This window comes from Sorex fumeus, unplaced genomic scaffold, assembly GCF_029834395.1.
Source record: "Sorex fumeus unplaced genomic scaffold, SorFum_2.1 ptg000111l, whole genome shotgun sequence".
Taxonomy (NCBI): Eukaryota; Metazoa; Chordata; class Mammalia; order Eulipotyphla; family Soricidae; genus Sorex; species Sorex fumeus.
In genome coordinates, this window is record NW_026606168.1 from 7,071,740 (window position 1) to 7,099,719 (window position 27,980).

At 39.0% G+C, this 27,980-nt stretch overlaps 1 protein-coding gene across 1 annotated transcript in view; it reads right to left on the reverse strand.

Annotated features, from left to right (window-relative positions):
• Positions 1–27,980, reverse strand: part of FBN1 (fibrillin 1) — a 255,857-nt gene that overhangs the window by 11,038 nt on the left and 216,839 nt on the right. Inside the window, exons 45-62 of the mRNA XM_056135363.1 lie at positions 26,890–27,015; positions 24,629–24,745; positions 23,689–23,817; positions 22,788–22,907; positions 19,982–20,107; positions 15,769–15,918; positions 15,334–15,399; positions 14,948–15,064; positions 13,124–13,243; positions 11,341–11,463; positions 10,106–10,237; positions 9,477–9,602; positions 8,702–8,908; positions 5,837–5,962; positions 5,461–5,583; positions 2,236–2,352; positions 1,857–1,985; positions 1,041–1,160 (exon numbers count right to left, since the gene is read on the reverse strand). Of these exons, the coding sequence (XP_055991338.1) occupies positions 1,041–1,160; positions 1,857–1,985; positions 2,236–2,352; positions 5,461–5,583; positions 5,837–5,962; positions 8,702–8,908; positions 9,477–9,602; positions 10,106–10,237; positions 11,341–11,463; positions 13,124–13,243; positions 14,948–15,064; positions 15,334–15,399; positions 15,769–15,918; positions 19,982–20,107; positions 22,788–22,907; positions 23,689–23,817; positions 24,629–24,745; positions 26,890–27,015 (2,274 nt within the window). The remainder of the gene's footprint in view (positions 1–1,040; positions 1,161–1,856; positions 1,986–2,235; positions 2,353–5,460; positions 5,584–5,836; positions 5,963–8,701; positions 8,909–9,476; positions 9,603–10,105; positions 10,238–11,340; positions 11,464–13,123; positions 13,244–14,947; positions 15,065–15,333; positions 15,400–15,768; positions 15,919–19,981; positions 20,108–22,787; positions 22,908–23,688; positions 23,818–24,628; positions 24,746–26,889; positions 27,016–27,980) is intronic.

A 27,980-nucleotide genomic window follows, 5' to 3' on the forward strand; every position in this document is an offset into this window, starting at 1 on the left:
AGAAATGTGCAGGAGAGATTTGCTGCATAAAAAGAATATATGGACAAGATGCTGGGAGACCACCCTGAATCAGGATGTTGTGTTGGTATCTACATCTAGGTCTCCAGCTGGATATGACCAAGTATCTTTTTTCCTCAGGCTTCCAGATGCTGATCTGTGAAAACAAAATGGCCTTGCTGGATGGATCTGGGATCCCTCTGAACTTGCCACGTTTGGGATCCTCTAATGTGCATTAAGAGTTACTTTCCCCAAAGCAAGGGAAGAGAATATCCAACAAAAACAAACTCTTAGATTCTGACCACAGAACAGAGGTTACCAAAGGGGTTGGGGGATGGAAGGATGAAAGAGTTGAGGCGGTCCAATAGATTGTGGTGGAGGAATTTTGGCACTTTGGTGGTAGACGTGTATGATACCATGGTACCCCTAAAACATATAAACATTTATAGGCTTGTAAACTAACGTCACTTCAATAAAAAAATTTAAAAATCAATAAAAGTTATTGTCCCATGATGTTATAGAAACAAAAAACACCATAAATTCGATTTAATAAGAGAGACTGTGGGGTTTTCCTCAATTTTCAGAATTCAGCAGTCTGGAAAAAATCTTGCCTTATCTCCTGCTTGTACTCTGTTGCAAAAAGCTGTGTAGAGCTGCAGGGAACCACTTCTGAGTCTTCTAGCCAAACATCACTCACAATAGCCTCTGACTGATATTTGTTGGCTCCTGATGTGAGCAGAACTCAAGTGTGGGCTGATGACTAGCAATGGAGCAGAACAAAGGCAGGGGGGATATTGGAAGTCAAGGAATTCTAGGGGTATTTAATTTCAAATGCCCTTAAAGTTCATGATGATTATTATTATTTTCTTAGTTTTCCATTCTACAAGGCTATCACTTCCCTCTGCTTTCAAGCTGTTTAGAGTAATTCTTAAATAAGTATTTGTGGCTTTGCAGTAATTTTAAAGTTTTCAGAGCAAGCCAATGAACAGTTTGAACTCCCAGGAGCTGAGCAAATTCTCTCGCTAAAAAGGGAAAGGACTTGCCGACACACTGGTTCCACTGGTAGTGCTGGAGATAGCCTTGGGGACAGCTGCACCGGTAGCCCCCGATGATGTTCTGGCAGCCGTGCTGGCAGCGATGGTTTCCTTCACACTCGTCCACATCTGAAAACACGGTAGTTAATCAACACTCACTCAGACACAACTTCTGAAATAGCACTGATACTCATGCTATAATGAAAGGCAAGTGCAATAAATCTGACTTCCATAAGATGTTTCTACCACCCCCAAACCCAAAAAGATCTATTGTAGGACTTTCAAGTTCAAGGGGAGAAACATTCAGACATCCCTTGAAAAGCCAACAAAGAAAGTGTTGAATGGATTAGTGCAAGACAATAGGAACCCTTGATGGGGTAGCTCTGTAAATGATTCTTATTTGCTTATTGTTGTCAGGATTAGAAACCCAAAGATGTCATTACAAAAATAAAATTATAAAAAACAAGAAAAGAAATTAAACTTTTAATCACATATTATGAGAAGCATTCTCCTCCTATATTCATCCATATTAGGAGAATTCTCTTAATACCTCTAGATCTAGAATAATGACACACATCCCAGGATCTAGCTATGGATTATCTCAATTAGACTAGTCTCTATAATAGATTCAATATACTGAGGAAAGGAATGTGATTAGACACAATCAAGCATGAGACAAAGGTGGATATTTAAGATACGGCACCCAGGAAAATATTTCCTGTTTTCAACTGCATATTCCCCTGTGTTTTGTCCTCCAAAGAGAATGGTGGTGAAGATGCTGCTCAAAGGACCCACCAGCTGGGTCAAGTTGAGGGCTCTACCTACCTTCACAGCTGCCTCCACTCTGATCAAGAGAGAATCCCCGTTGGCATTCACAGGTGAAGCTCCCAGGAGTATTCTGGCAAATGCCCTTAGAGCCACACAGGTTGATGTCAGAGGTGCACTCATTGTTATCTGTAAGATATCAGTGCCAGGCAAGGATTTTAAATTGCAGAAAGCTCTAGTGGTGTTGTTTAACAGGAAGGGGGAGGGATAATTCACTTAGAAGACCAGTCACTTTTAACATACCTATGCATTGTTGCATCTAACACATGCACTCACATATGTCATAAGATTTTCTCTTTTGATTCTAACAGCAGAGGAAGTATAAAACTAGCTTGTAGAGAGTTGGCTTTGTTCCAGATAGGATTTTCCCACCACTTACCAATGCAGGCCGTATGGTGCTGGGTGAAGCCAGGGGGACATTTACATGTGAAGCCACCGATGGTGTTGACACAGAGGAATTGGCAGTTGTGTTGCTTGGTAGCACACTCATCGAGATCTAGAAGAAAATATAAAGTGGTCTATAGTTTCAGCATGCTTCAGCACTGGTGGAGGGATGGGCACTTGATCATTGTATAACTGAAACCCAAGCACAAAAATTTGTAAGTCTATAACTGTACCTCATGGGCTTTCACTAATAAAAAATTTTAAAAAATCTCAAAAAAAAAAAAGAAAATATAAAGTGGACGCTTGAGTTGAGCTGATGGTGCAGGTACCAGGAAGCAGAAGACAACCCTATGAAGGAAGTTCTTTTGAGTTACTCTTCTTATTTGAGCCTGACCAGAAGAGAGTCACAGAGCAGTGAGGCATCATGAGTCACAGTGAGTTACAGTGAGGCACCAGGAGTTATGGATTTGAATGATACAAGTGGTCTCGACTTGGACAAAAGATTATGACTCTTTGGACAACCCAACTCCTTGAGAGGAATGCAAGGCTCCCTCAACAAAAGAATCTCAAATAAATGATAACATTCAAATAAATTTTTAAATGGAGTAAAAGATATGGCAATCTCAAGGTTTATCAGAGTATCGAAAAGATTTATTCAATATACTATAATTCAATGTAATCGAATTCAGCTGAAATAGAAAAAGAATCGTGTAGAATGGTAATTCATTTGTTTAATTAATTTTCTTCTTTAAAAATATTGACCTGTGGCCAGAGAAATAGCACAGCAGGTAGCATGTGACCAACCCAGGCTCAACCCTTAGCACTCCATATAGTCCCCTGAGCCCCGCTTATAGTGATCCCTGAGCTAAATCATGAGTTAACTCTGAGCACTGCTGGGTGTGGCTCCCCTGCCAAATATTTGCTCAAATGTGGTACCCACAACAATAACAGTAGCACCCCCTTTCACAAAAGAGCACTGTAGCACTCGTTGTTCATCGAGTTGCTCGAGCAGACACCAGTAACGTTTCCATTGTGAGACTTGTTGTTACTGTTTTGGGCATATTGAATAGGACACGAGGAGCTTTCCAGGCTGTGCCGTGTGGGCAGGATACTCTTGGTAGCTTGCTGGGCTCTCCGAGAGGAATGGAGGAATTGAACCCGGGTCGGCTGCGTGCAAGGCAAATGCCCTACTGGCTGTGCTATTGCTCTATTATTCACAAAATAATAGAAATAAAACAAATTAAATTGTTGATTTTAGAGAGTTTTATATTGATTTAAAAAATGGCAACCAGAACAGTAATAAAGGAAAGAAAAAAACCTCTTTTGGATAAGCTAGTAGCATTTTTTAAAACTGCTTATAAAATTTACCCAGGAGTAGGAAGCTACATTGACCAGAACTCTTTACGGTAAAACTTCTATGCTCATTCTTAATTCTGCTGCTATTAAAGGCACATCTACATCAAAAGAACCAAAGAGATAGTCCAGCAGGTAAGGTGCTTGCCTTGCACATAGCAGACTCTGGTTCAAGCCTTGATACCACATGTGGTTTCTGATACCACTGCTGGGTGTCGCCTACTTCCCCTATTCCCCTATGCCCTACATCCCCATCCCTCCAAATTATATTAGAAAAATTGAGAGATGGTGCCAAAGAGATAGCTCAGACTGAAGCATATGCTTTGCATGCTGGAGGCCAGGTTCAATCCCCAGCATACTCCTTCCCCTCCCATCTCTCCTTTTCTTCTTGTGACCTTTTCGAACCGCACACAAAGCTGGGCTTGGAGTTGCAGACATGTGCCAGCTCCTGGTAAGAGTCACATCTGGAGCGAATCTAATCAGAAAGAACCTCCTTGTATTTCTCCTCATGCTGACTTCTCTTAAAATGGAGCCAATCCTGTCCTTTTCCCTCTGCTGGGGGCTTGCTGTTTCTAGTTTCTGCGCTCCGCTCCAAGACAGTGGGGTGTCTGCCACCAGGCAGAAGCACTCCCTTCTTTTTGATCCCATGGTGGTCTTGGTAGGGCAGAGCAGGAGAGCACACTTGCACATGGTTATCTACAAACAGGTGAAGGCACAATGCAGCGGTGTCTTAAAACCAATGTTTCAGGGGCTGTAGTGATAGCACAGTGGGTAGGGTATTTGCCTTGCATGTGGATGACCCAGGTTTGATTCCCAGCATCCCATATGGTCCCCTGAGCACTGCCAGGAGTAATTCCTGAGTGTAGAGCCAGGAATAACCCCTGTGCATCACCAGGTGTGACCCCCCCAAAAAAACACAATGTTTCTAAGTAGAACATATGAAGAAATGCAGGACTTGTTCTTCCCTCAGGAATGGTTTTAAATCTCGTTTCTGGACCCTGACACCAATTCCAGTACATAACCATGTAGGATTTGTGTTGCACAGAAACAGTTGAGACGACTGTTCGTGAGCACATCTGCGTGTCATGCCTCCTTATTCTCCCAATGCTCACCGAAAGGAGGGGTGAGGGCTCTGCATCTCTCTGTTCCCCACTTCCACACCACACTGGCACTAAGTACCATTACCTTCCTTTCCCCGTTTCCTGGCCTTAGGATGTTCACTTCTTCTGCCCTTAGGTCTAGCTTTCCTTCCGAAAATCCTTCATTTCTCCAATACATCTTCTTAAGTATGACTCACTTATGTTATTCATATAGTAGATGCAGTTCTTATTGTTGAGGAAGATGTTAACAGGAGTAAATTGAAGCTAAGAGGCAAACTTGTTTCTATATTTTGGTGATATGTTCAAAGTAAGCTGTTAGAGTGCTGTAACCACCCTGTTCTGCACATCAAAAGCCCAGACAAAGTGATTACTGAGTTAAGTGCAGTGTCTTCTAGGGTATTAGACCATTGAAGACTTGGTGACAGAATTGTTGAGTAAACTGACTACATAAATGCCATAAATAAGAAGCAGAAAGAAGGGAACCAGTAATGGATCCCCCCCTGACAGGGTTTAGAGAACTGCTCCTGCTGCCTCAGAAGTCCTGAAGAAGACCTAGGGGCCAGGCATGCCACTGGCCCTGTGTCCCCTCCCTGTTTTAGCCCTCTCCATCCAGCATAGGCCCTGGCAGAGACTAAACCCAAACGAGCACCTCTTGCTTATGGAGAGGGTGTTTTTCTGAGTTTGTTCATGGATTTTGTCAGAGGTATAAAGATTGCAATGAGGCGCCTAGGAGGAAGGTGAGGGAGTGAAGGGAGATTCTTCTTTACCTTTACAGCTCCTTCCATCATCCTGCAGAATATAGCCTTTTGGGCATGAACACTGGTAACTTCCTTCTGTGTTTTTGCAGATGAAATTGCAGGGTTTGGGGGCCTGGTTGCATTCATTCAGATCTAAAAGTAGAGAGATTCAGTGATTTTCCTCAGAAAGGTTGGCCAAATGCTTAGCATTCACATTGCTGAATGGAGAGTTTTAGGTTTGCGGAAAGCAAAGGGTAAATTTTTCTATAGTCTTTGATTACTGCCCTGTGCCATGAAGTTGTATAGGCGTTCTAGATTTTCAGTGTGAGAATTTCATTTCTCTCTCTTTCTCTCTCTCTTTTGTTTTTTATTTCTCAGGAATACCCATCAGAAGTCGAGCACATACCTACACAGGCAGTTCCGGTTATGTCTGGAGTGTAGCCAGTTTTACAAATGCAGTGATAGGATCCCTGATCATTGACACATTCTCCATTTCGGCAAACGTCATGAATAACTTTGCACTCATCAATATCTGAAATTTTAATAAACAAAAATGAAAGTAAGAGCGATATTACTAATATTAGTCATATTTTAGTGTCACTTCAGGGTACATAGTGTTCCTATATGATGAAATAATCTATGTTCTTATATTGCCGGCCTAAGAAATTACGCTCAATGAATGATGACAGAAATCTCACTTGGAATAATAACAACTTTGACAGGCAAATGAGTAACTTTGTAAGGCTACAATTGTAAACTTATCAGTCTAGAGAAAACTTTAAAAACAATTGGTCTGGGCAGAGCGAGTTAGTACAGCAGGTAGGGTGCTTGCCTTGACATCGCTGACCTGGGTTGGATTCCCAGCAGCCTGTATGATCCTCCAAGTACCACCAGGAGTGATCCCTGATTGCAGAGGCAAAAATAAGCTTTGAACACGGGTGTGACCCCCCCAAACAAAATAAATAAATAATAGAAAATAAAAATATTTGGTCCTCTCAATTCATGGCATTATTATCTGCTGGGTTCACAATGCAACAGTTTCAGGGACACAATAAGATCATTTTCCCATTACATGCCAACAAGCTTGCCCCCTGTAGACATCTCACAAGCAAATCAGAGTCATGGTCCTTCTGACAAGGTAGCCCTGTCTTTTCATTTGAACAGTGCATGTTCAAATATGAAGATTTTTTAAATCCTATTTTCTGTATTTTAAAGTAACTGAGAAGTATCAGATTCTGTAATAATGGGGAAACGAGTCCAACTTTTCTCCTTGGTGAGGGAGGTCCCAGGCTGTAGGGGTTTTGCTCTCTGATTTTTGCAGCTTGTTAAGACAGAGAATCCTTACTCTGGTTTCTGTGGACATCACTGTCCTCTGCATTGGGCCCTTCTAGGTCATTAACTCTGGGTGAATTCTTAGTCTTGGTTTGTTAAAAAAGGGACTTATACTAGCAGCTCTCATTTTTTTCCCAATTTTTATTTTATTTTATTTTTTTAGAGTATTCTGAAATGCAACACCCTCATGGATCTCAAGAATGTGTTTTTCACCTACTCAAGATGGAATCCTGGTGACCAAGAGCTTCCATAAGCAAAGCCCCCAGTATGCAGGTTCCACTGGGCGCCATCTTAGCACACCAATAGCCCTGGCCCAGAGACACAGCAGCCAGTCCCGAAGAACACCACAGCACCGGAAATCTCTCTGGGCCCCATAAGAGCCAATTTCACTGGGGCACCCCAGATGGAGTAGGTGCAGCCTCCCTGCCTACTCTAGATGGAATCCCGGTGACCAAGAGCTTTCACAAGCAAGACCCCACCAATATGCAGGTTCCAGGACTAAATCTCCAGGCCGCATGGTGCCTGTCCCTCCCCAGGTCCCTGTTCGCCCAGCAGAAGGGCTGTTATGCCCACAATGTGCCTCCAGGCACCATCTTTGCACACCAACAGCCCTGGCCCAGAGACGCCCAACTGAATCCCAAAATGGATTAGTGCCATACAGAGATGTCTCTGAAACCCAACCATTTACAATCTAGAAATTTACATTTACAATCATAGCCATGCAAGCTCTCATGATATTAAAAATGAGCAATGGAAAATAAATTATCTAGCATCTGCCCCTGGCAGGTAGGCTTAAATAGTGGTGGGAAAATTCTAGCAAAACATAATGCCCCAAATTAGAGAGTATTGGGGACACTGTCTGCCATAGAGGCAGGGTAAGAACTGGGATGGGGGGGAGATACTGTGGACATTGGTGGTGGAATATGTGCATGGGTTCCATCATTATGTGGCTGAATCTCAAACATGAAAGCTTTGTAACTCCATCCCATGGTGATACAATTAAAAAAAGAAAAAAAAGTAATGTGGAGTTCATGTCCAATTCAATCAGCTTAATTAATGGCTGAACACATGGCAGTACTCCTACATTATAAAAATAAATAAATAAAAATTTCACATTAAAAAATAAAATGTGTTTTTGCCATCATTTCATTTTCACATTCTGAAAAGAATCAAACATTTCCTTGGGGGACTCCATCTGACCTTTGCAGTTTCTGTCCTGTACCATAGTTGGATTCCTTACCTTGCCCTCAACCACACCTTTTCAAAACGAACACAAATCCTAGCTAATCTCCTTCTTCTCCCTTTCAAGTCCAATTCCTACCCAAGGACTCTAGAAAGTTGACTTCCTTTCACAAAACTAAAAACTGTGGTAGTCATTGTTGATAAAAAAAAAACACAGAAGCCTTCTTCTGGGCTGCCTCTGATATCCTGAATCCTCCTCCTCTCTTCCAAGTTAAAGCAGCTTGTCCTCTTCCAGAGACAATTGTGTTCGAATAGCCAGGATGACAGTATTTTTTATACTGATTTTATGCTGTTGGTGTCAGCCAATTTAATGAGCTAAAATATGTAAAACTAGGTCAGGAATGTGACAATTATTCATTTTTAGGTTTATCTAAGAAAAATAATCATAAAAACGAGTAGGCCACAACTGACTTACAACAAACTTCTGCTTAGAAAATTGAGGACTCCCTGTGGTGCAAGAGGCTCTAGAGGGACAAGGATGCCCAGTTTCATCAGGCGGACCAACGAAAACACTGGTAACATAGCCGCGAATGTCCAAAATGCCATCATCAATAACTTAAGTCGATCTCAAATATATCACTTAGCTTTGACCCATAAGGCAGATTTTATAGTCTTATCTGCTGTTCCCTAGCAAAATTTCTTTGTACCATGTCAACAACCTGCTCCATGAGTCATCTCTCAGAACAAAATGAAATACCTGCTCCATTGGTCATAAATCCTCGGCCATGGGGGCAGAGTTTCTTGAAAGCCACAGTACCCTGGAAAGGGCAGATCTCACAGTGGGGTCCCCAACCTCTTCCTCCATCACAGCAGCATTCAGACTTGGTGACAGGGTTCCTGTTGCTCGAGCCAATCTGGCACATGTTTTGCAGCACCTCTGTAAAGCAGTACCCTTCCCGATTGTCTGGGAGGGATGTCAGAAAGGAATCTCGTGAGCACAGCAAGATATGAAGGATTTGGCCAGTTATAACCCCCGCCCCTCACCCCAAACAAATGGAACACTTTACCCTGGGTGAGCAGCGAGAAGGGAAAGCTGGAAACAGCAGTAAGAGAGAAAGGATGACATCTGAAGGGATTAAATAAGACAAGAAATTTGGTAAGTTAGCGGACAGGCATTGGCTTCATCGAGGCAGTAACTATGAAGTGCTCCCAGAGATAAAGTTGGGGGAGGGTGGCCAATCATGCTAGAAAGAGAGGGGCAGAGAACCCAAGAACTGATCCTGATTGTCCAGGGCTTAAAAAAATCACAGCCAAAAGAAACTGCACATAAGTGACTCAGTGATGCAATTAGGAAGGAGGAAGAATGTAGCTGTAGAGTGGTACTCAGTCCAAGGGGCAACCATAATCATCGAGTCATTTCCAAGGTAAGAACCTTTGTAACCCTTCCTAAATTGGTGGCAATTCTTTCATTTGAATAAGAGATCTGATACAGGCAACCCCGTGTGGAAGCTGAGGCTGCTCTCTGGACTCACCGAGGCACTCATCCTGATTGGGGCTGGCGGTGAACCCATCATTGCACTCACAGGTGTAGCTCCCCACAGTGTTGAGGCAGCGGCCGTTCTCACAGATCCCTGGCTTGGTCTGGCATTCATTCTCATCTGTGCAAAGGAGTGGAAGGACCAGAAACAAGAGGAGATATCTGATCATGGTGTCCAAGGATGGATTCTTGGACTCTCCCTCTCTTCCTCCTCCTCCTTCTTAATTTGGAACTAGGTAATATCTCTCCATGGTTCCAAATTCTAAAGGTACAAAAGCCTTTCAACAGAAACTCTTTCTCCTGAAGTAAAATGCATTCCTGATTCTCACAGGGCTTTCCTGAGATGAATTACACATTAAAGATAAAGGGAAACACATTGGCATCCCCACATGGGCAGCATATGGGGGCCGAGAGGGCAGGCGGCTCAGGGGGAAGTGGGATGGTGCCTATGGAATTCACAGAAAATTGAGGAAGGGGACTTCCATGGAAAGTCATGAGAGGAGAGGCCATGAGGCACAATGGCTCTGACCACAAAGAACAGGGAAGAAATATTCAGAACCCAGCTCCTTCCATCCCATGTCATTTCCAGTTCCCTCATAGCTCCTTGCCCAGCGATCCTCTTACCTACGCAGCCTTCCCCATCAGGTCTCCGCTGGAAGCCAGGCCCACAGATGCACATGTACATGCCAATGAGGTTCTTGCATTCCATTTGCTTCTCAGCACAGTCATGTTTGCCAGTTTCACACTCATCCTCATCTGGAGAAAACAGCGACCACTAATTTACAATAGAAGTTATATCCAGGGTCCAGAGTGATAGTACAGTGGAGAGGATATTTGTTCTGCACGTAGTGAACTCAGGTTCCATCCCCAGCATCCCATATGGTACCCCAAGCATGCCAGGAGTATTCCTGAGGGCAGAACAAGGAGGAGCCCCTGAGCATTGCTGGGCGTTGCCCAAAAAAGCAAAGGAATAAAAAGAAACTACATCCATTTCCTGTCTTTCATCCATAAAATGATGTTAAGTAACCAATTTTCGTTGGTGTTACTTGCACATTAACCCATTTCCTCTTCTTGCTGTGTGTTGGCCTCAAAAGAATGGGGAGTCTTTAAACTGTCCTGGACCTTGAAGAAGTTGTTTCTTAGATGAGACAGCTCTAATTATCTACAGCACAATAGTATGCAAGTAGTTAATGCTTTCATTTTGCCCACTTTAAATGGTTAAGCCAGAAAATTTCATATTTACCTTGTGCTGCCACATTAAAATATTTGCTCCCTAGGGTTGGATTGATTCAACAATGAGTAAGGTGCTTGCCTTGCACATGGCCAACCTCGGTTTGATCCTCACACCCCATATGGTCCCTCAAGCCTACCAGGAGTGACTCCTCAGCTCAGAATCAGGAGTAATCCCTGAGTATCACTGGGTGTGGCCCAAAATAAAAACCAACCCCCAACCCCAAAACCATATTAATACTATTCTCCATCTGTTCTCTATCCTGTTCTCCATCTCAATCACACTGCAGCAGACAATTTATAGCTCTGTCACAATTCTTTATAGAATTCTTTAGGCTTAGAAAAATGTCTTTTTGTACTTATATCTTCTCTCCTTTCTGTCATGTTGTTGGAATGCCGTCCAGAGTGCACTGAATAGGATCTGCAGGATGACCCTCGACCTTGTCCCAATGATCCTGATGATGCTTCACGTCATTTCACAAAGGCAAGACAGCTGCTGAATTGTCAGTGTGCCTTGATTTCCTCTCCTTCTGATGGAAACTCTGGAGGGACAGCTCCCAGCAGAGAGAGAGAGAGAGAGAGAGAGAGAGAGAGCGAGCTTCCTGGTAACGTTGATACAGAAGTCTCACCTTTGCACATCCTCTTGTCTTCTCTCAGAACATACCCAGCAGGACACTTGCATTCATATGACCCATAAGTGTTTACACATCGGAAAGCACAGAGTAGTGGATTCTGGGCACACTCATTTATATCTGCAACAGAAAGTATAATAATGGATAATGAACATCAACTGAAAAAAGATATTATCTTTTACCAAAAGTTGAAATGCTTCATTGTTATAAATATACATGGACCCAACAGTCTAATTGGTATAAGCAGAGTGACTACACACATTTTGGCTTTCCTGTACAAAACTGGTTTATGCTTGTTGCTGTGGGGTATAATTACTAGAAGTTATTAACATAGATGAGAAGTAATAGGTTATCCTACACATAAAGAATTTTCCTGACATTATGGTTTGCAGGCCTTAAGTTGACTAGTTACCACTATTAAGTCATTTCGAGTGGGATCAATTTTATCCGATTTCGTTCTCAACGGAACCACCATCTCCGAATGCAACAGTTATATATACCTAGGTCGAGAAATCAACATGATGAATGACCTGGCACCTGAGTTGCGCAGGAGGAAGAGAGCAGCTTGGAATGCCTTCAAGAGCATTGAAGAAATAACTAAAAGGACAAAGAACCTCCAGCTACGAGCACATCTCTTTGATTCCACTATTCTTCCTGCATTAACATATGCCTCAGAGACCTGGACCCTACGAAAACAGGATGAGAACACTATTCGGGTCTCTCAAAGAGGAATCGAAAGAACTATGCTTGGAATATCACGATTCACTCAAATGAGAGATAGAATCCGGAGTTCTGATCTTCGTCAACGCTCAAGAATCAGGGACGCTGTCTCATTTGCCAAGACATCAAAAATCAGATGGGCTGGACACGTAATGAGGTTTACAGACAACCGCTGGACTAGAGCCATTACTGATTGGATTCCACGAGACATCAAAAGATCACGTGGACGCCCACCTATAAGATGGTCAGACTTCTTCGTCAAGACCCTAAATGATCGGTTTGAGGCTCTACATGTTCCTAAAACGAACAGATACCATTGAGCTACACTAGCACGCAACCGGGATGAATGGAGACGTTACTGGCACCCGCTCGAATAAATCAATGAATAACGGGCATTAAGTGATTAAGTGATAAGTGATTTGGCCAAAGTTACTGCCATGTTAATTATTACCAAAGAGCAGCAGCCCCCTCCAACATCATTAACTATTCCCTTAATAAAAGAAGATACTGCATAACTATTCTGTTCAAGAAAATGGTGCTATAAATCATTTTATACTTGCGGAGATACCCAGTGCCCATTAGTACTCATTAATAGTCTTAACTAGACAAGAACAGTTTTATTATCAATGAATAAAAGTAGATTTCACATTTCTATAGATTTTGAAGTTTGTAATCATCAGATAAGATTAAGGAAAGTGGGGAAATAAATATAAAAACAAGGGGGCCTGAGGAAGGAAAGAAAAGGCAAAAAGCAAAAAGAGCAAAAAGTCAGTAGGGTTTTACCCAAATAAAACTACTCCTACTCTGTATTAGTAGGAAGATATGAATAAAAACTCTGCATGATATGCAGTGTTATAGATTCTGAGAGTCACCTTCATTCTTTCAGAGATTCTATGTAAAGAAGAGGCCATATAGAGTAAAAATGATAGGATGGCACATAAGGCACAGGTGTTATTCTAATGCCTTCAAGTAGTATGTATCCCATATGAAGAGCTATAATGGCTAATTAATCAGAACATATCCCATGATCAGAACATCTTATCAACTTCTTTGTATTTACCTTCACACGTCATCATTGGACCAGGCTCAAATCCTTCCTCACAGGTGCATTCAAAGCCACCAATCACATTCTTGCAGGTTCCGTTTCCACAAGGATTGCCCACAGAACATTCATCAGTATCTGAAAGTGATCACAGGTATATTTAAAACATCATGAATTGAGGAAAAACAGGCTTGGGCCCAGACTATACTTTTCAGGCTATCAGTGTACTTGGATCTGTAATGTCTTGTTCTATTCTCACTATATTTCAAGAGGAGTATACACTGTCTTATTACCACAGGAGTCTAGCTGTGAAACTGACTTACTAAGTGGCAATGACAGTAATTGGACTTCCAGTTGCCCTTGTAGTGGTTCTTGTGCATGAGTTTCTCCAGCCTCCTACAATTGAGAAGAAGTAAATCTTCTACTGGGAATAGATGTTTAAAGGGTTAAAACAAGGTTTCTCTCAGAAGTCAAAAGATTTTGCTTGTTTAGAGTTAGAAATACATCTTCAGTTTGGCTTTGCATTACATCATTCTCCAAGAAGTCTTAAACATGATGGATTTTTGCCAGATATAAAATATAAGACTAAACTTACGCAAAATAAGAGACCAGAGGTTAAGCAAAATTAAAACACTGGATAAAATCAAGATTCAAGTAGATTTCGTTGATTCTGTTGAAACCATATGGTTTATATTAAGCAAAAGAAAGGCCAGAAATATGTTTAGGGTACAATCTCTCTAAATAACCAAAGAGAGAGACAATTTTTACCAATGAGGTCTAAATATGTGTGTGTGTTTGTGTTTGTGTGTATACACACATAAATACATATGTTTCCTAACCCATCCACCTAGAGTATTGATTATCTTATTCTGAAACAAATTATGTAAAGAAAATGATGAGGGTATTTCAGGGAGATCAAGGTTGAAGAGGATCATTTTTCACATACATGGCAGCTCTAGCTGACAGTTCCATAGAGAACATGTAGGCAACCTAGCATTTTCTCTGCTATGAGGTTGCATTTCACTATTAAAAATATGCATCTCCTTCAAGTTAAGAAAAATAACAATATGAATGATTTTTAGAGTTTCAAGGATAATTGGAAATAATTTAATTCATCTGCAAAATATTATATTTAAGGTCTAGAAAGGCTAAAGTTCCCACAATCATAGACATGGCTCAAACCCTAATGCCTCGATTCTTTATAAGAAAAGAATATTTGTACACAGACAACCCCTTAGCATTTATGCAATTATTAATTCAGGTTTCATTGAAATGCTTTGGATTACTTGGAAAAACAGATGTAATGCTTGAACTCAAGTTTGAGTAGTGTGGGCTTAGAGGTCAAAGGTCACTTAGAGGATTCCTTTTTGAAATTTTAATGCGAGGGTTAAAAATAGATTTTTTTCACTGTGTAAATAGCTTTTTGTATTCTATAAATGTAATAAAATATAGCTAAATTTGTATTTTATATAACATTTGCATTTTACATAAGATCAAAGATTATAACCATTGATATGTTTAAAAAATTTCACAAAGACAATAATCAAACTTTCCTACCTGCCATGCCTGCATGTGCCCTGTGAATATCTTCACCATTAGATTACAGGGTGTCTCTCAGAAAGGGATCATGTTGAGCCTCAGCTTTTGCCAGAGCTTAACACAGAGTCTGCTTCATGGTGGGGACTAAGCTACTGTTGTTCCCACAAGGGATGAATGGGGAAAATACATGTCTGTCTCACATTGGTATTTAACTTTCCTAATATGAATGCTCTGTAGTATAATTTACCATACACAAAATAACCCAAACTTTCCAGGTTTTTTAAAAAAACCTGTTTTACTCACCCACACATTCATTTTCTTCCAGAATGTAACCAAAGGGACATTCACAGCGATAGGAGCCGTCGGTGTTGATGCACTGCCCATGCTTACAGACATCAGGCTCTTGGCATTCATCCATATCTGCAGCAAAGGAGAAAGACAGAGCAAAGAACAATGCACTTTTTTTTAAATGTCAAGTGTATTAGGATCATTACAGGGTCTGATAGACACAACATCTGCTATAACAAGAATACAGTAAAATCAAAATATCTAAATGAAAAGAAACACACACAAAAATCGAGATTAATATTTCAAGATAGATGTGGAGAACAGAACAGTTGGAGAAAGGTCAGATAGGAGGCCAATTGGGCACATTAAGAATTGCTGAGAATCCTACCCAGGCCACTTACCCACTGCTGAGTCATCAGGTCCCACAATGATCCCACTTCCGTAGGGACAGATCTGGCGGAAAGCCTCTGTGGTGGGAACACACACTCATGAACAGATAGACCAATGGCAGTTAGCTCCGAGCTCCACCCAAGCACAGAGGGGCAGCCAAATTGCCACATATTGAATGTATTGGCAAACAAGGAACAAGATGAGCCCAGAAGTCTGAGAAAGTTAACAAAGTTCCCAGAGTTATTGTGTTTACTACTAACTGTGCAGCTCTGTTTTATAATATAGTTTAGAAGGAAATAATTATCTAGCTTCTGAAGGAAAGCAGTTGACATGAACAGTTTAGTCAGACCTACAATTCAATTAGATTGTCTTATTTTCCCTAAGGCCTACTAGTCTAATGGCTATCTGCCCTTCGGCCCACAGAAAAACACACATCGCTCACATACCATCAGGTTCCGTGGGGCACAGCTCACAGGGATCGCCCCAACCTTCTCCCTTCAAGGCACAGCAGCATTCTTGTTTGGAGTGATTTCTAGACTTGGGTGCTGAGCACTTTCCTCCTTCAAACTTTGCATAACAGTAGCTCATTCGCAAATCTGCAACATGAATTCGAGAGACCCTTCAGACGCATCTCCACAAGTCATTATTGTAAAATACTGAGTCAGAATCAATCCACTAGTTAAATGTGTTCTCTTCTCATTACTGTAGTAACACTCCTTAAGGGATTGTAATAGTAACCGGGCTGAGCTCTTTCAAGTCAAAAGTAACTTTTGTAGCCACAAAAGAAATAATATATTTCTTTGATATCAATGATTTCTTGGCAACTCTATTATGAAAGATGGAATCTAGTTCCCATAAACTCCTCCAACCTTGCCTGACAGAATTTTGGAAACTGACTTTTCCATTTCTTATTGAACCAAACGGGCAACTTTAAAAAGTGAGCTCACCCAAGAGTCTAAATTGTGTTTTCCCTCAAACTTCACTTCCAAAGCCTCACAGCCTCCAGTCCAGTTGCAGAGTCTACATCTGCAGATTTGAAGGAAATACTTTCATCCTCAGCTTGCAAAATTTCTCTTTCTTTACATCTGATCAGGGTTTCTCTGTCCTGTCATTTTTTTGCAGTCTCATCTCAGATAGTTTGCTTACTATGATATCCACCTAGGCATTTCTGTTAAGACTATTTTGCCAACATTTATTATACAACAAAGGACACAGTGTAAGCACAATCGAATTGCCAAAGATTATAAACAAAAAATAATCTATTTATCTCTCCAGCCATCAATCATATTTTACCAGGTCTTAGTTAGTTCAGTTCAGATAATTCAGTAAGTTCTCTCCAGTGAACTTGTTTAGCAACTTTCATAGCTAGCAACTCTCCCAGATAATTTATTACCCTAATCTCTACCCCACTTCCACATTTATTATAGCTAGGATATAACAACCACCTTCAAAGAATTACTTTTCTAAAGGTCCAGAGCAAGAAAATAAAGTTCTTGTTCTGCAGTATATCAAGTCATCAAATACTTGCTGTGCTCAAAGCTTTAAGATAGAATAAATCAATTTTTGTTTGGTGTGGATATCTTTTGATTTGCTTTATTCTCCAGTTAATTGTCATGAAATGAACATCACATTATTTTATACAATGTGATGATGAGTACATAGTTTAGGATTATTGATCCTATTATTACTACATATACAATATACAATTGCCTAAGATGTAAATTGATGGCTACTCACAAAATACCTCAACAAAGATAATGAAATTTAATTATCAGATCAGGGATAGATCTCAAAGAATTTGAGCACATGCTTTGACATATGTGAAGTTCTGGGTTTGATCCCCAACATTGCAGGCCCCTTTTATTCCCAGAATGGCCAGGCATGGCCCAGGTAGCCCCAAGCACTTGTAGTACTGGGTTGGTGGGCCTTGCTGGGCTAGTAACCCCCAGTTCCCTCAGCACCAATAGATGTGGTCTCTATGGGGAAAAAGAATCCCACTTACTTCTCCCCTTTGTCTTCCAGCTGTTAATGTTTCATTTAAACCCATATGCATGCATAACATTGTATATTACACTTGCTTATCTTCTTTTATCATTAACCTGTTCTGTCCCCTAGAACTGTCTCCCCAACAACACCCCATAAGCCTATCTCCTGAAAAAAAATTAAAATTGCTAGGAATTATAGAAAGAGGCTCAATTTCAGAAGTTAGCATGCGCCTAAGTGACAAATTCCCTTTACTCAGTTTATAGAGTGACTCACTTAATCTTTGGCTCTCAGATGCCAGTATCTATTCACCTGAGTCCTAACACATTTCTTCCTTCAAAAATGTTATTTGTGGTTCTGTAGCATTCTTTTGCTTCATATGTAATAGAAACCTGACGGGTAATTCATCATTTCATAAGAAAAAACAGCTCTTAATTCTCCGGCACTAGTAAAATCTGTACTCGGTGGAAATTTACATTTGTTTGTAGTGATTCTCTAGAATTGGTTTTTAATTAAAAGTGCCTTGTGTGGTAAACAGAGGTGGGTTCAGCCACTTATTTTCCCTAGGGTTTTCTAGGATGCCTATTTACCAGTCCATCTGCAAGACCTTAATGACCTAATTTTCATCAGAACCAAAAAAGTCACTTTCTCTGCTTGCATTCCTCAATTCTGGCTTTGCCTCTTGGAGCTAAGCATGTGGCAGGGCTGCTCACAGCTGGGCTGATTCTTCCTGCAGTGTAAGCTTGCTCTATGACAGGCCAGTGCAAATTGAATTAATAGCCTCTGAGTTTCCTCTGGCTGCCACATTGGCAGATTCACACCTGGTTTGTCACTTCTTCGCTTTCAAAGTCAAGCCAGGTTAAAGGCACACAAAAACAAGGAGGTTGAAGTTAGAATTTATCTGGCTGCTTGGGACCTTACAAGCAATCTGTTTGAATCAAGCACCATTCTGTCCACAGTTCCCACAGTCATGTGGGCTTCTCATAGCTACCTACGAAGTCAAATAAACAGGGACTTCTCCACTCTCTTTCACATGTTTAAATAACAGGCAATAAGATGAGCAGTTGAGAAGTGAAAAGCTGACCAACAGAATAATAATCATCTACAAAAGGCTAAGAAATACACAAAGCTCTCTCACATATTTCAATAGGATTGGCTGAGTGGTTATTATTAAAAGTGAGGTGACTGAGCTTCCAAAAGATTAAATGATTTGTCCTAGGCTAAAATGGCAGGGCTGAAACACAGTTTTTGGCACCTGAAATAACATTTGTTGCCTTTTATATGGTAATTTGAAACAAAGAAAGAAAAAAGTGAAACAAAAATAATCAAAAGAAAAAAGAATCCAAAATAATAAAAGAACAACCACCAACCACCTCGGCAAATGTGTGTGTGTGTGTGTGTGTGTGTGTGTGTGTTCATGTGCGTGTGTGTATTTGCCTTAAATTCACTAAACTAGTTTGTATCAGCAGGCAGCATGCATTGTTTAGCAAAATCTAGTTGACTTTCTTGGACACAATGGACGGCATTATTCTTAAGTTCGGGCTCCTTTTTCACTTTTGGGGGTAATGTTCATAAATAGCATTTCTGAAACGCACTTAGGACCAAGCTAGAATCTGATCCAATATATATCTCTTTTTTTTACTATTTGTCACCTTCAATATATATTTCTTTTCCCTGTTTCATTCTTTAAACTGTAATTTAAGAAATATAGTTTATATCTGGAGTGTCTGAATTATCTGTAGTTTTTCTTTTTGAGTAACTGTATTTTGGTTCAGATTTACCCAAGCTCCCTCTTAAGAGGCTAGACTAATCCTTTCTCTAGGGTCAGCCTCAGTTTAATCATTTGGAAGTTCAAAATTTCCTCTTTTTTGAGAAAAAACTGACAAACCAGTCGTATGGACTGTGACAAATTGTTGTTTGTATCTGAGTCCTTCATAGATTCTTGTGTTTGTTAGTCTATTGATTAACTTTTTAATCAATTACATGCTTTTTAATCCGTTGCTCATGGTTGATTGCCCTCACTAACTGACTTATTGGCATCTGTATTCTTTTTATTTATTTTTATTTTTCAGCAAAAGATGTTGACTATTTAATTACTGGCTAAATCATTATGCCCTTCTCCACACTGCCTGACTACAGCACACTGGGAGAGCCCCATTTTAAGGGACTTCGTTGATTATAACATACCTTCTATTTAAAACATTTTAATTGAAATTCTATGATTCACAATGCTTACAATGGTTTCTCGTGCACATAGTTCCAGCACACACCCATAACCCTCTATCTCCTAAGGACCTAACATTTCTCCCTGTCCCACCCACCTCAACTCAATTGTATGGACCAGTTCTTTCATTATGCTGCCTTTGGACCCTTGATGCTACCTTGATATGTATCTTTAAGTCCCACATATGAGAGAGACTGTCTATGTTCTTAGGGGGAGCTATAGTTTGAAGTGCCAGGACTATTGAACAAGCAACCCTAACTTGATGGATGAGTTCTTAAAGCTTAAAAGTAGAAATGAACTCTCTGACATATGGTAATCATTAGACTTCTGGATGAATGAAAACTCTCCATCTTCTCTTTCACAAAGAATCAAAGCTTTGCCATGTTTAAAAAATAAAACCACCACAAATAAATACAGAATAATGAAAGTCTAAAGTCTTCAAAGGCACTTACCTTGGCACCTTCTTCCAGTAGAGGACAAAGAGAAGCCATCTGGACATAGACATTTGAAGCTGCCTTCAGTGTTACTGCAAGTACCCAAAGCACAAATTTCTGGCTCTTCAACACATTCATCAATATCTAAAAGGATCACATGCATCAAAGTTAGAAAACAATGGAGACACCATCAGGTATTAAGTGCAAAATGTGGAAGTACAAATGGCAATTGAGTTTCAAAATAAAATATTTTAAGGGGCACACCCAGTGATGCTCAGGGGTTATTCCTAACTCTGGACTCAGGAATTACTTCTGATGGCACTCAGATGACTATATGGAATGCCAAGAATTGAATTAAGGTCTGCCACATGCAAGTGGCCTGCTGCTATAGTATCTCTTTAGTCTCAAGTCTCAAAATTCTTGCCTTAATGAAGATGTTTTGAATCTGCAAGTGCTCTTAAAGGAGAGGAAGGAAGAAACAAATCTTACCTATACTGAGATATTTGCCTAATAAGAAAAAATGGAGCAATTTTCTACCACCTTGAGCTAGAAGAGAAGCATGAAACTCTGGAATCTAACTTCCCTACTGCACAGGAAGCAGAAGTTCTTAAATTTTAAGTGTATTGATAATGGTTACACAGTTACTGAATTACACAGGCCTTTGGGTCAAATATATTTTCTTTGATTTAATATCTGATGCTACTGCTTTAAAACTATGAATTTTATAAGGATACTAATAGTCATGAAAATACCTGCTGTAGTACAAACTAAAGCAAACAAAAGGTAGGGCTAACTCCTATTTGTAGGATTTTTTTCTGAAGAGATACGTTTTTTTGTAGATATAACTTTCATCTATTAACTTTTCTTTCATCATCAAGATAGTAGGCCTTTTAGAATTGGGTTATGCTTACTTTAGCATACAGAAACATGATTGCTACCAATAATGGATGATTAAATTAATGGAAGTTTATGATGAGGTTTGAAATGCTTATATGTAAGAGTACTATCTAGTTTATGCCCATTAACCGGATCTCCTTACTTACTTTCCTTATCAAAACTGTCTAGAGTTAATCAATTAATTAAAAGGTCATTCTGCTATGGGAAAGTATGGTATTCTTTTCCAACCAGACATACCTATCTTATACCCTAGCTTTCAGCACAAAATTTGTAGTGAAAAAGACTTTTGGTTCTGAGTCATTAAATTTTTATAGAGGACCTATTTACCAAAAAAATACATAATAGCAACTGATATTATGAGTTTCAGAAGCTCAACTAATGAAAAATTAAGAATTAATTCCATTATTTTGACTCAACATTATAAATATTAAACTAATCTCTAGGTGCTAACTTTCTAATACTAAGGACAGAGATTACAGAATGGGCACAGTTATTGACTAATTAAAAAGTTGCTTTTTTTTCTAAAATCTCATTTTTCCCCTTTGGGTAAATATTGTACTAATTATGGAATTAATAAAGCCAATATTAAAAGTAAAAATCAAGACTTAAGAATTTGCATGTGTGTCTAATTTTGATTAAATGAAAAATTTTACTTAGACTATTATTTCTTTTCTGTGATTTAAACCTGATATATAACAACATTTCCTGGTAATACTGAAGATTTGCAAAATTTTTTATGGATTATGGATTATATGTAGATGTGTTCAAAGACAGACTCATGGACTAGATGACTCCTGAATTATTATTCAATCCTAATGAACCCATCCAATTCTGGCAACTAAAGTTTTCATTTAATGAAACGACATGTATCAAGAAATGAAGTACTATAAAATTTGCTGACAATTTATGTGTCACCACTTTTACCACTCAGCAGGTCAAAACAATAAAAATTATTGAATGGAAATATTACAGATAAATTATTTAACCACATAATTTCAATAAAAATGTTAACTGGAATAAGAAAGATATTTTTGGTGTAATATGTCAGCACTTAATATATATACATATATATATCACTGTCAGTGTATCACTGTCATCCTGTTGTTCGTCAATTTACTCAAGCGGGTGCCAGTAATGCCTCTATTTGTCCTAGCCCTGAGATTTTAGCAGCCTCTCTTTACTCGTATTTCCCAATGATTGGAGGCTCTTTCAGGATCAGGAGAATGAGACCTGTTATCATTACTGTATTTGGCATATCAAATACGTCATGGGGAGCTTGCCAGGCCCTGCCCAGGTGGATGGGATACTCTTGGTAGCTTTATGGGCTCTCCAAGATATATAAGACATTACTGGGGCCTGCTCGAGGCAATAGACGAACAACAGGATGGTCGTGATCGTGATATAAATATATATATATATTGTATATATATATTTCTCTCTATAATTTGTTGCCTACTGTCTGAGCCCTATCAAATATGGTGTGGTAATTATGGAAAATGGGTAGAAAGTGCCTTATGATGTGTTGCGCGGTCTGGAAAGTGGCCTAGAGTGTGGCGGTGGATGGGGGGCTGGGTCCCTTGGGGCGGGGAGGGCTCTCACCCGTCCCCCTCTGGGGCACCCTAAATGAAAACAGCCTGGCTAGGAGTCATATAATACAGAATTTTTTCAAATTGCATAAAGCACATATAGAAAAGAGTCAGTGTCTACAACCGTCTCTATGTACACAGCAAAAGAGTTCTATCAGAAACTGGCACACGAATTCAACATTCCTGTCTCACCATTTTAGTATGAGACTAGTCGTCATTGCTTCGCTTAATAAAGTTCTCCAAAGTGAAGACGCTATCACACCTTCTCAAAAGCTTTTACTTAAATAATGTCAGTGCAGTAACAAATACGATTCATTTTTAGACATCTTTTCTGTTCCTACCTTCACACTTGTCGTTTTGTAGACTGTATCCAGGGGGACAAATGCATCTGTAAGATCCATCTAAATTTTGACAGGTACCCGGTGCACATTTTCCAGGATCCAGAACACATTCATTTACATCTGCAAAGAGAAGAGGATTAAAAGGATAGGTCTTTACTGGCATGGTTCTCATCAAGCAATTAAAATTCAAAGAAACGGGACTCAAATCAAAGAAATCCATAAAACTAAAGTTCACAAAAATATACCTTGAATAAAAATTAATGATTCAATAAAAATTAGATAAATCAGTTTTTGAAAGGGCAGACTATACCAATCATATTTTATTTAATCTACCACAAATCATGCCAAACACAGTAACAACAAGTCTCACAATGGAGACGTTACTGGGCCCACTCGAGCAAATTGACAAACAATGGGGAGGACAGTGCTACAGTGTTACCACAAATTAAGAATTTTTAGAAAAGTTAACAGGTAAAATGAATTTTGGTGGGCATTTCTAAAATATTTGAGTTTTCTATAAAGATAATTTGAAGAAAAAATGTAAGGAAGTACTTTATAGAACAATTTTGTTGTTAAATGTTAAAACTGTTCTCTGTGAGTACCATTACACTTTTGAAAGGGAGAGAAGTAGTATATACATAAATAAAGTGTAAAGGTAATGTTTGGAGATATTGTATACTATATCTCATATATCTAAAATATATGCATATATATTTATATGTGCATAATTATGTGCATATATATATATATATAGTCTAGATAGTCTACAAGGTTTTGTTTGCAACTCTATGTGATATTTCCCCTGCAGGTTTGCAGAAGGAGGGATTGTGGGAGAGACAGTAAGATTCTTGGTGTAGTCTTTGGAAACGTACTTTGCAGGGCCATCTCAGGGAACACTCACCCACACAGGTCCTGCCATCCGGAGCCACTTCATAGCCTTCATTGCACTGGCACTGAAAGGACCCCACTGTATTGATGCACTGACCATTTCTGCAAAGGTTCCCATTTCCAGTGGCACATTCATCAACATCTGTCAAAAAAAATCCTTTGATATATTCCACAGAAAATACCCTACTCTCAGAAATGATCAAAATCTTTAAAAGGAAAAATACTTATTCTGAATTTCCGTGGCCTTCACTGGCTCAGCAAATTTCAGTTAAAGATACAATTTGTGAGAAAAAGGCCTTAATCACCAATCTAACCTCTTAAAATAATGTAATTTTCTTAATTAGGTTGTTAATTTATATGACAATTTTATATATCAGTTTGACTTTGATATTCCTTTAGGTTTTTCATTTTTAAAGGTTGAAACTGAATTACTACTACCCAATGTAGCTTTATAATTAGAATAATATGAAATTAGTCACTAGCATGACACAAAATTTGGATCATTACTGTTACTTATAATTTGGCATATTTTACAAGAAGAATTTTATGAACTCAACTATTTACTTCTTATAAGAAAGTCAATGAAAGAACTAAACAAGTAGGTTCACCTTATTCATGAAATATATAATTCTTATGCAAAGAATAACTTCTAGTATGGAAACTTCATTTTCCAGTATAGAAAACTTAATTCAACTTATTTTTAAATTCACAGTATAGTAACATGAAATCTCATGACATCAAATATTTAGCGTCTACTGAGCATCTTAATAAAAGGAAGGGTTGTATCACTACATTTATCAAGATGTTATATTTGACAACTGTTTTAACCCATTGCCATGCCTAGAATGGCATATATTAAAAAAAGGAAAAAAAAGAGAAGATAACTAGTCATCCCACTGGAGATGATATGAATTACAGGATATGCATATACATATAAAAATCCACACACGCACCTATGCAGTCATTGTTGTGGGACAGGATGAAACCATGATTACAGCGGCAGTTGAAGGAGCCGATGGTGTTTCGGCAAGTTCCATTCCCACAGGCATCTCTTTCACACTCGTCTATGTCTAGGAGGAACAAAAATCATAAGAAAACATGATTATTGGTGGAAGAAGATTATTGATGGAAGAAGTCACGTGGTTCCTAGAGTTAAGGGCATTTGGCTGTTCATAAATTGGAATCCGAAGGCTGAGATCTAGTTGATGCTGGCCTGCACTCTAGCAGGGCCATTCTCTATGAGGAACCCACCAGAGCTGAGTTCCAAACCTTAGAAATGAATGACTTCCTGGATTGGCATGTGAAAGGAGTCAAGCTAAGGACTTGAGAACTGGACAAGAATGATTTTGTTCTATTTACTTCTAGACTTCTCCATCCATGTCACTTTTCTCAAATATTTTCACTTAGAATTAGAGTTTTATGTGCACTTAGGACTTGATTTGTGGCCACCTTTGGCTAATGTTGGTTTTTAAAATTCCAGTTTACCAAGTAGCAGGAAATCACCTGATATTACCTTATATAATAATAAAAAATAAGTTTCCAACTCATCTACAATTTCAGGTAATTTTTGCTTTTTCCTCCACCCCTCTCAGAGAGCCCGGCAAGTACCGAGAGTATCTCACCCGCACGGCAAAGCCTTGCAAGCTACCCATGACGTATTCGATTATGCCAAACACAGTAACAAGTCTCACAATGTAGACGTTACTGGACCCGCTGGAGCAAATCAATGAACAACGGGGGGACAGGGACAGTGCCAGTGCCAGTGATTTGCTTTTTCCCAGCCCTAGCCTAAAAATCTAAAATCACTCTCATGAATGATGATTTATCTCCCTCATAAACTAATTCAATATGAAGACACTAAATTTGATGCTTCGCATATACTCTTCTATTATTAGCTTTCAGTTGATCTTTACTTGGCAAAACTATTTTGGTGTCTTGTCTGTCTGCATTTTGGTACAATAGCTAAAGCTAACTTTTTTTATAGAGAGAGTAGATAAACTCTGAGGAAGAAATAAAATGTTAGAAAGGAAGCAAGGAGCTACTCTTGGTTTTGGAGAATGAGGGAGAATAAAAAGGTCCAGGCTAAAAAAGAGGGATGGAGAGTGGAAAGCAACACTAGAAGGCAACATTTTCAGGCTAGAAAAATGCAATGTCTACAGTTAGGATTTCTTTTTCTTTCAAAGTTTGACTGTGATCCTACAATTACCTATGTTCCTTTGTCAGCTGCCCAAAGCTGAACCCAAAGTGACTCTAATACTTATGTCTGGGTTTCAGGACTATATCGAGATATTTAGATGCTTCCCTCTGCCAGCTATACAGAACTTTTGTGTTAGACTTTTTATAAAAGCCCTGCTAGGAAAGTTATTTCCTAGAAAGCTGGGCAGAGTTTTATAGTTACAGAGGGATTCGCTCCACAGTGATGAGCAGGACTGGTTACACAGATTTAGTGATCACTTGCTGTCTGCTTTGAAGACTACAAAATATTTTATGGGCATGTTCCCTAATGGACCAGTCCAATTTATAGCCCAAGGAAATAAGGCAAATAATTTTAACATTACTATATTCACTATTCTTTTTCTAACTGTGAAACAGATTCATATTCATGAAGTTCCCAAAAGACTTAATGGATATTGCTTTAAAGTTAATAAAGAAGGAGGCTGAAAGGATAAATTGTTGATTGTACAAATTTGAAGTGTGTGCTAAATCGGCATCCTGATTCAGTACCAAAACAGAGAAATATTTAAAATTAAGCTCTTTGCCCCCAGGAAAAGAAGTGTTTCTTTCTTCTTTCTTCTTCTCCCCTTTGTAGGATCTATAAATTTGTAGGACTTGGAGTAAACTACACATCCATAAAAAATGCTTTTCTTCAAACACAAAATGCACTCTTCCAATAAGGCAAGCCTATATAAGTATATATAACAAGAACAGTGTTTTGGCTATTAACATTAATACAACTAATTTTTTTTAGTATCTTCTTACTTCTTAGCATATATCTTAATATCTTCTTACTATTTCTTAAATGTTCTCCTGAATTGACAGTCAAATAAACAAGGTAGGACTATTATGTTTAGAATATTAAAGATAACATACAAAATGATATTTTATAAACAGCAAAACTACTTAAAAATTTAGTAAAAACTTTCATATGTTATAGATGGAAATTAATTTTACAATGGGACATGAAGAAAAGATGAAATGAAAATCAAATACTTACCCAAACACATCGTTTTATCATCATTTGTTTTAAAACCAGTGTGGCAAATGCAATAGAAACTTCCCACTGTGTCAATACACTGTCCATGGCTACATATATTGGGGGTTTCTTGACATTCATTGCGATCTGTATCATAAATGGAAGTTTAGAAGACAAAATCAGAATGATTAACTTCTAGCTATCACAATTAATCTGAACTCTAATGTAAGTTAGTAAAAGAGATGTAGGCATTATATCTATTTATTCCTTTTCAAAATGGTCAAACCTTACCTCATTTACTGAGAATTTCAGAGCATGTTAATAATATATGTTGCAATGAAAACTGGGCACAGTCTCCAAAAAAGATTCTGAAAGATGAGAAACCTGAGAAGCAGAATGCAGGAGAAATAGCCAAACAGGGAGAAAATCTGTATCTCAATATCTGCCTAAATAGCAGCACAGACTGTGGAATGAACCAAAGTGTTTTGTATTGTCAGATTTTGACAGATCAAATTATGGACCCTTAGGGGATGTCTCTAGGTATTTACATAAAATTTTTAAAAATCCTGTAGCTTGTTAAGTTTTCTTGATGAACTACCCACATTGTTTCTTCTTCAAAGTTGATCTTATTGTTTTGTCTAGCTCTTATCAATTTTTGTTCCATTTTAACTGTCTTCATGTGGAGAAAAGGCTCATTTTAGCACTTAATGCCAATCCTAATTTTCAATCATATTCATTCAAAGGAAAGTTTCTTACCTGTTTCTGCCAGTTAAAGCTCAAATTATAGTGATCTTCAAGTGAGTATTTTTGATTTCTTGGGCTCTAATTATCTGAGAGGTAGAATTTATTGTATGGATCCATCAATGACACAATTACCTGACTTCTTATGTCTTATATTTAATTTTGAAAAGCCCTCAACATTCTATTTTTAGAACCTATGTCATTGGATGAGCACAGTGTTCTCATTTCCCTGCTGTTACATAGGAGAGCGAAACAGTAGAATGTCACCTCAGACACACATGTTAAGTAGCACAGTGGCACCCTGGGCTCTGGTGTATGAATTATCTGGGTTTGTTGGGTGCCTAAGATGATGGCCACTGAGAGTCAGCACT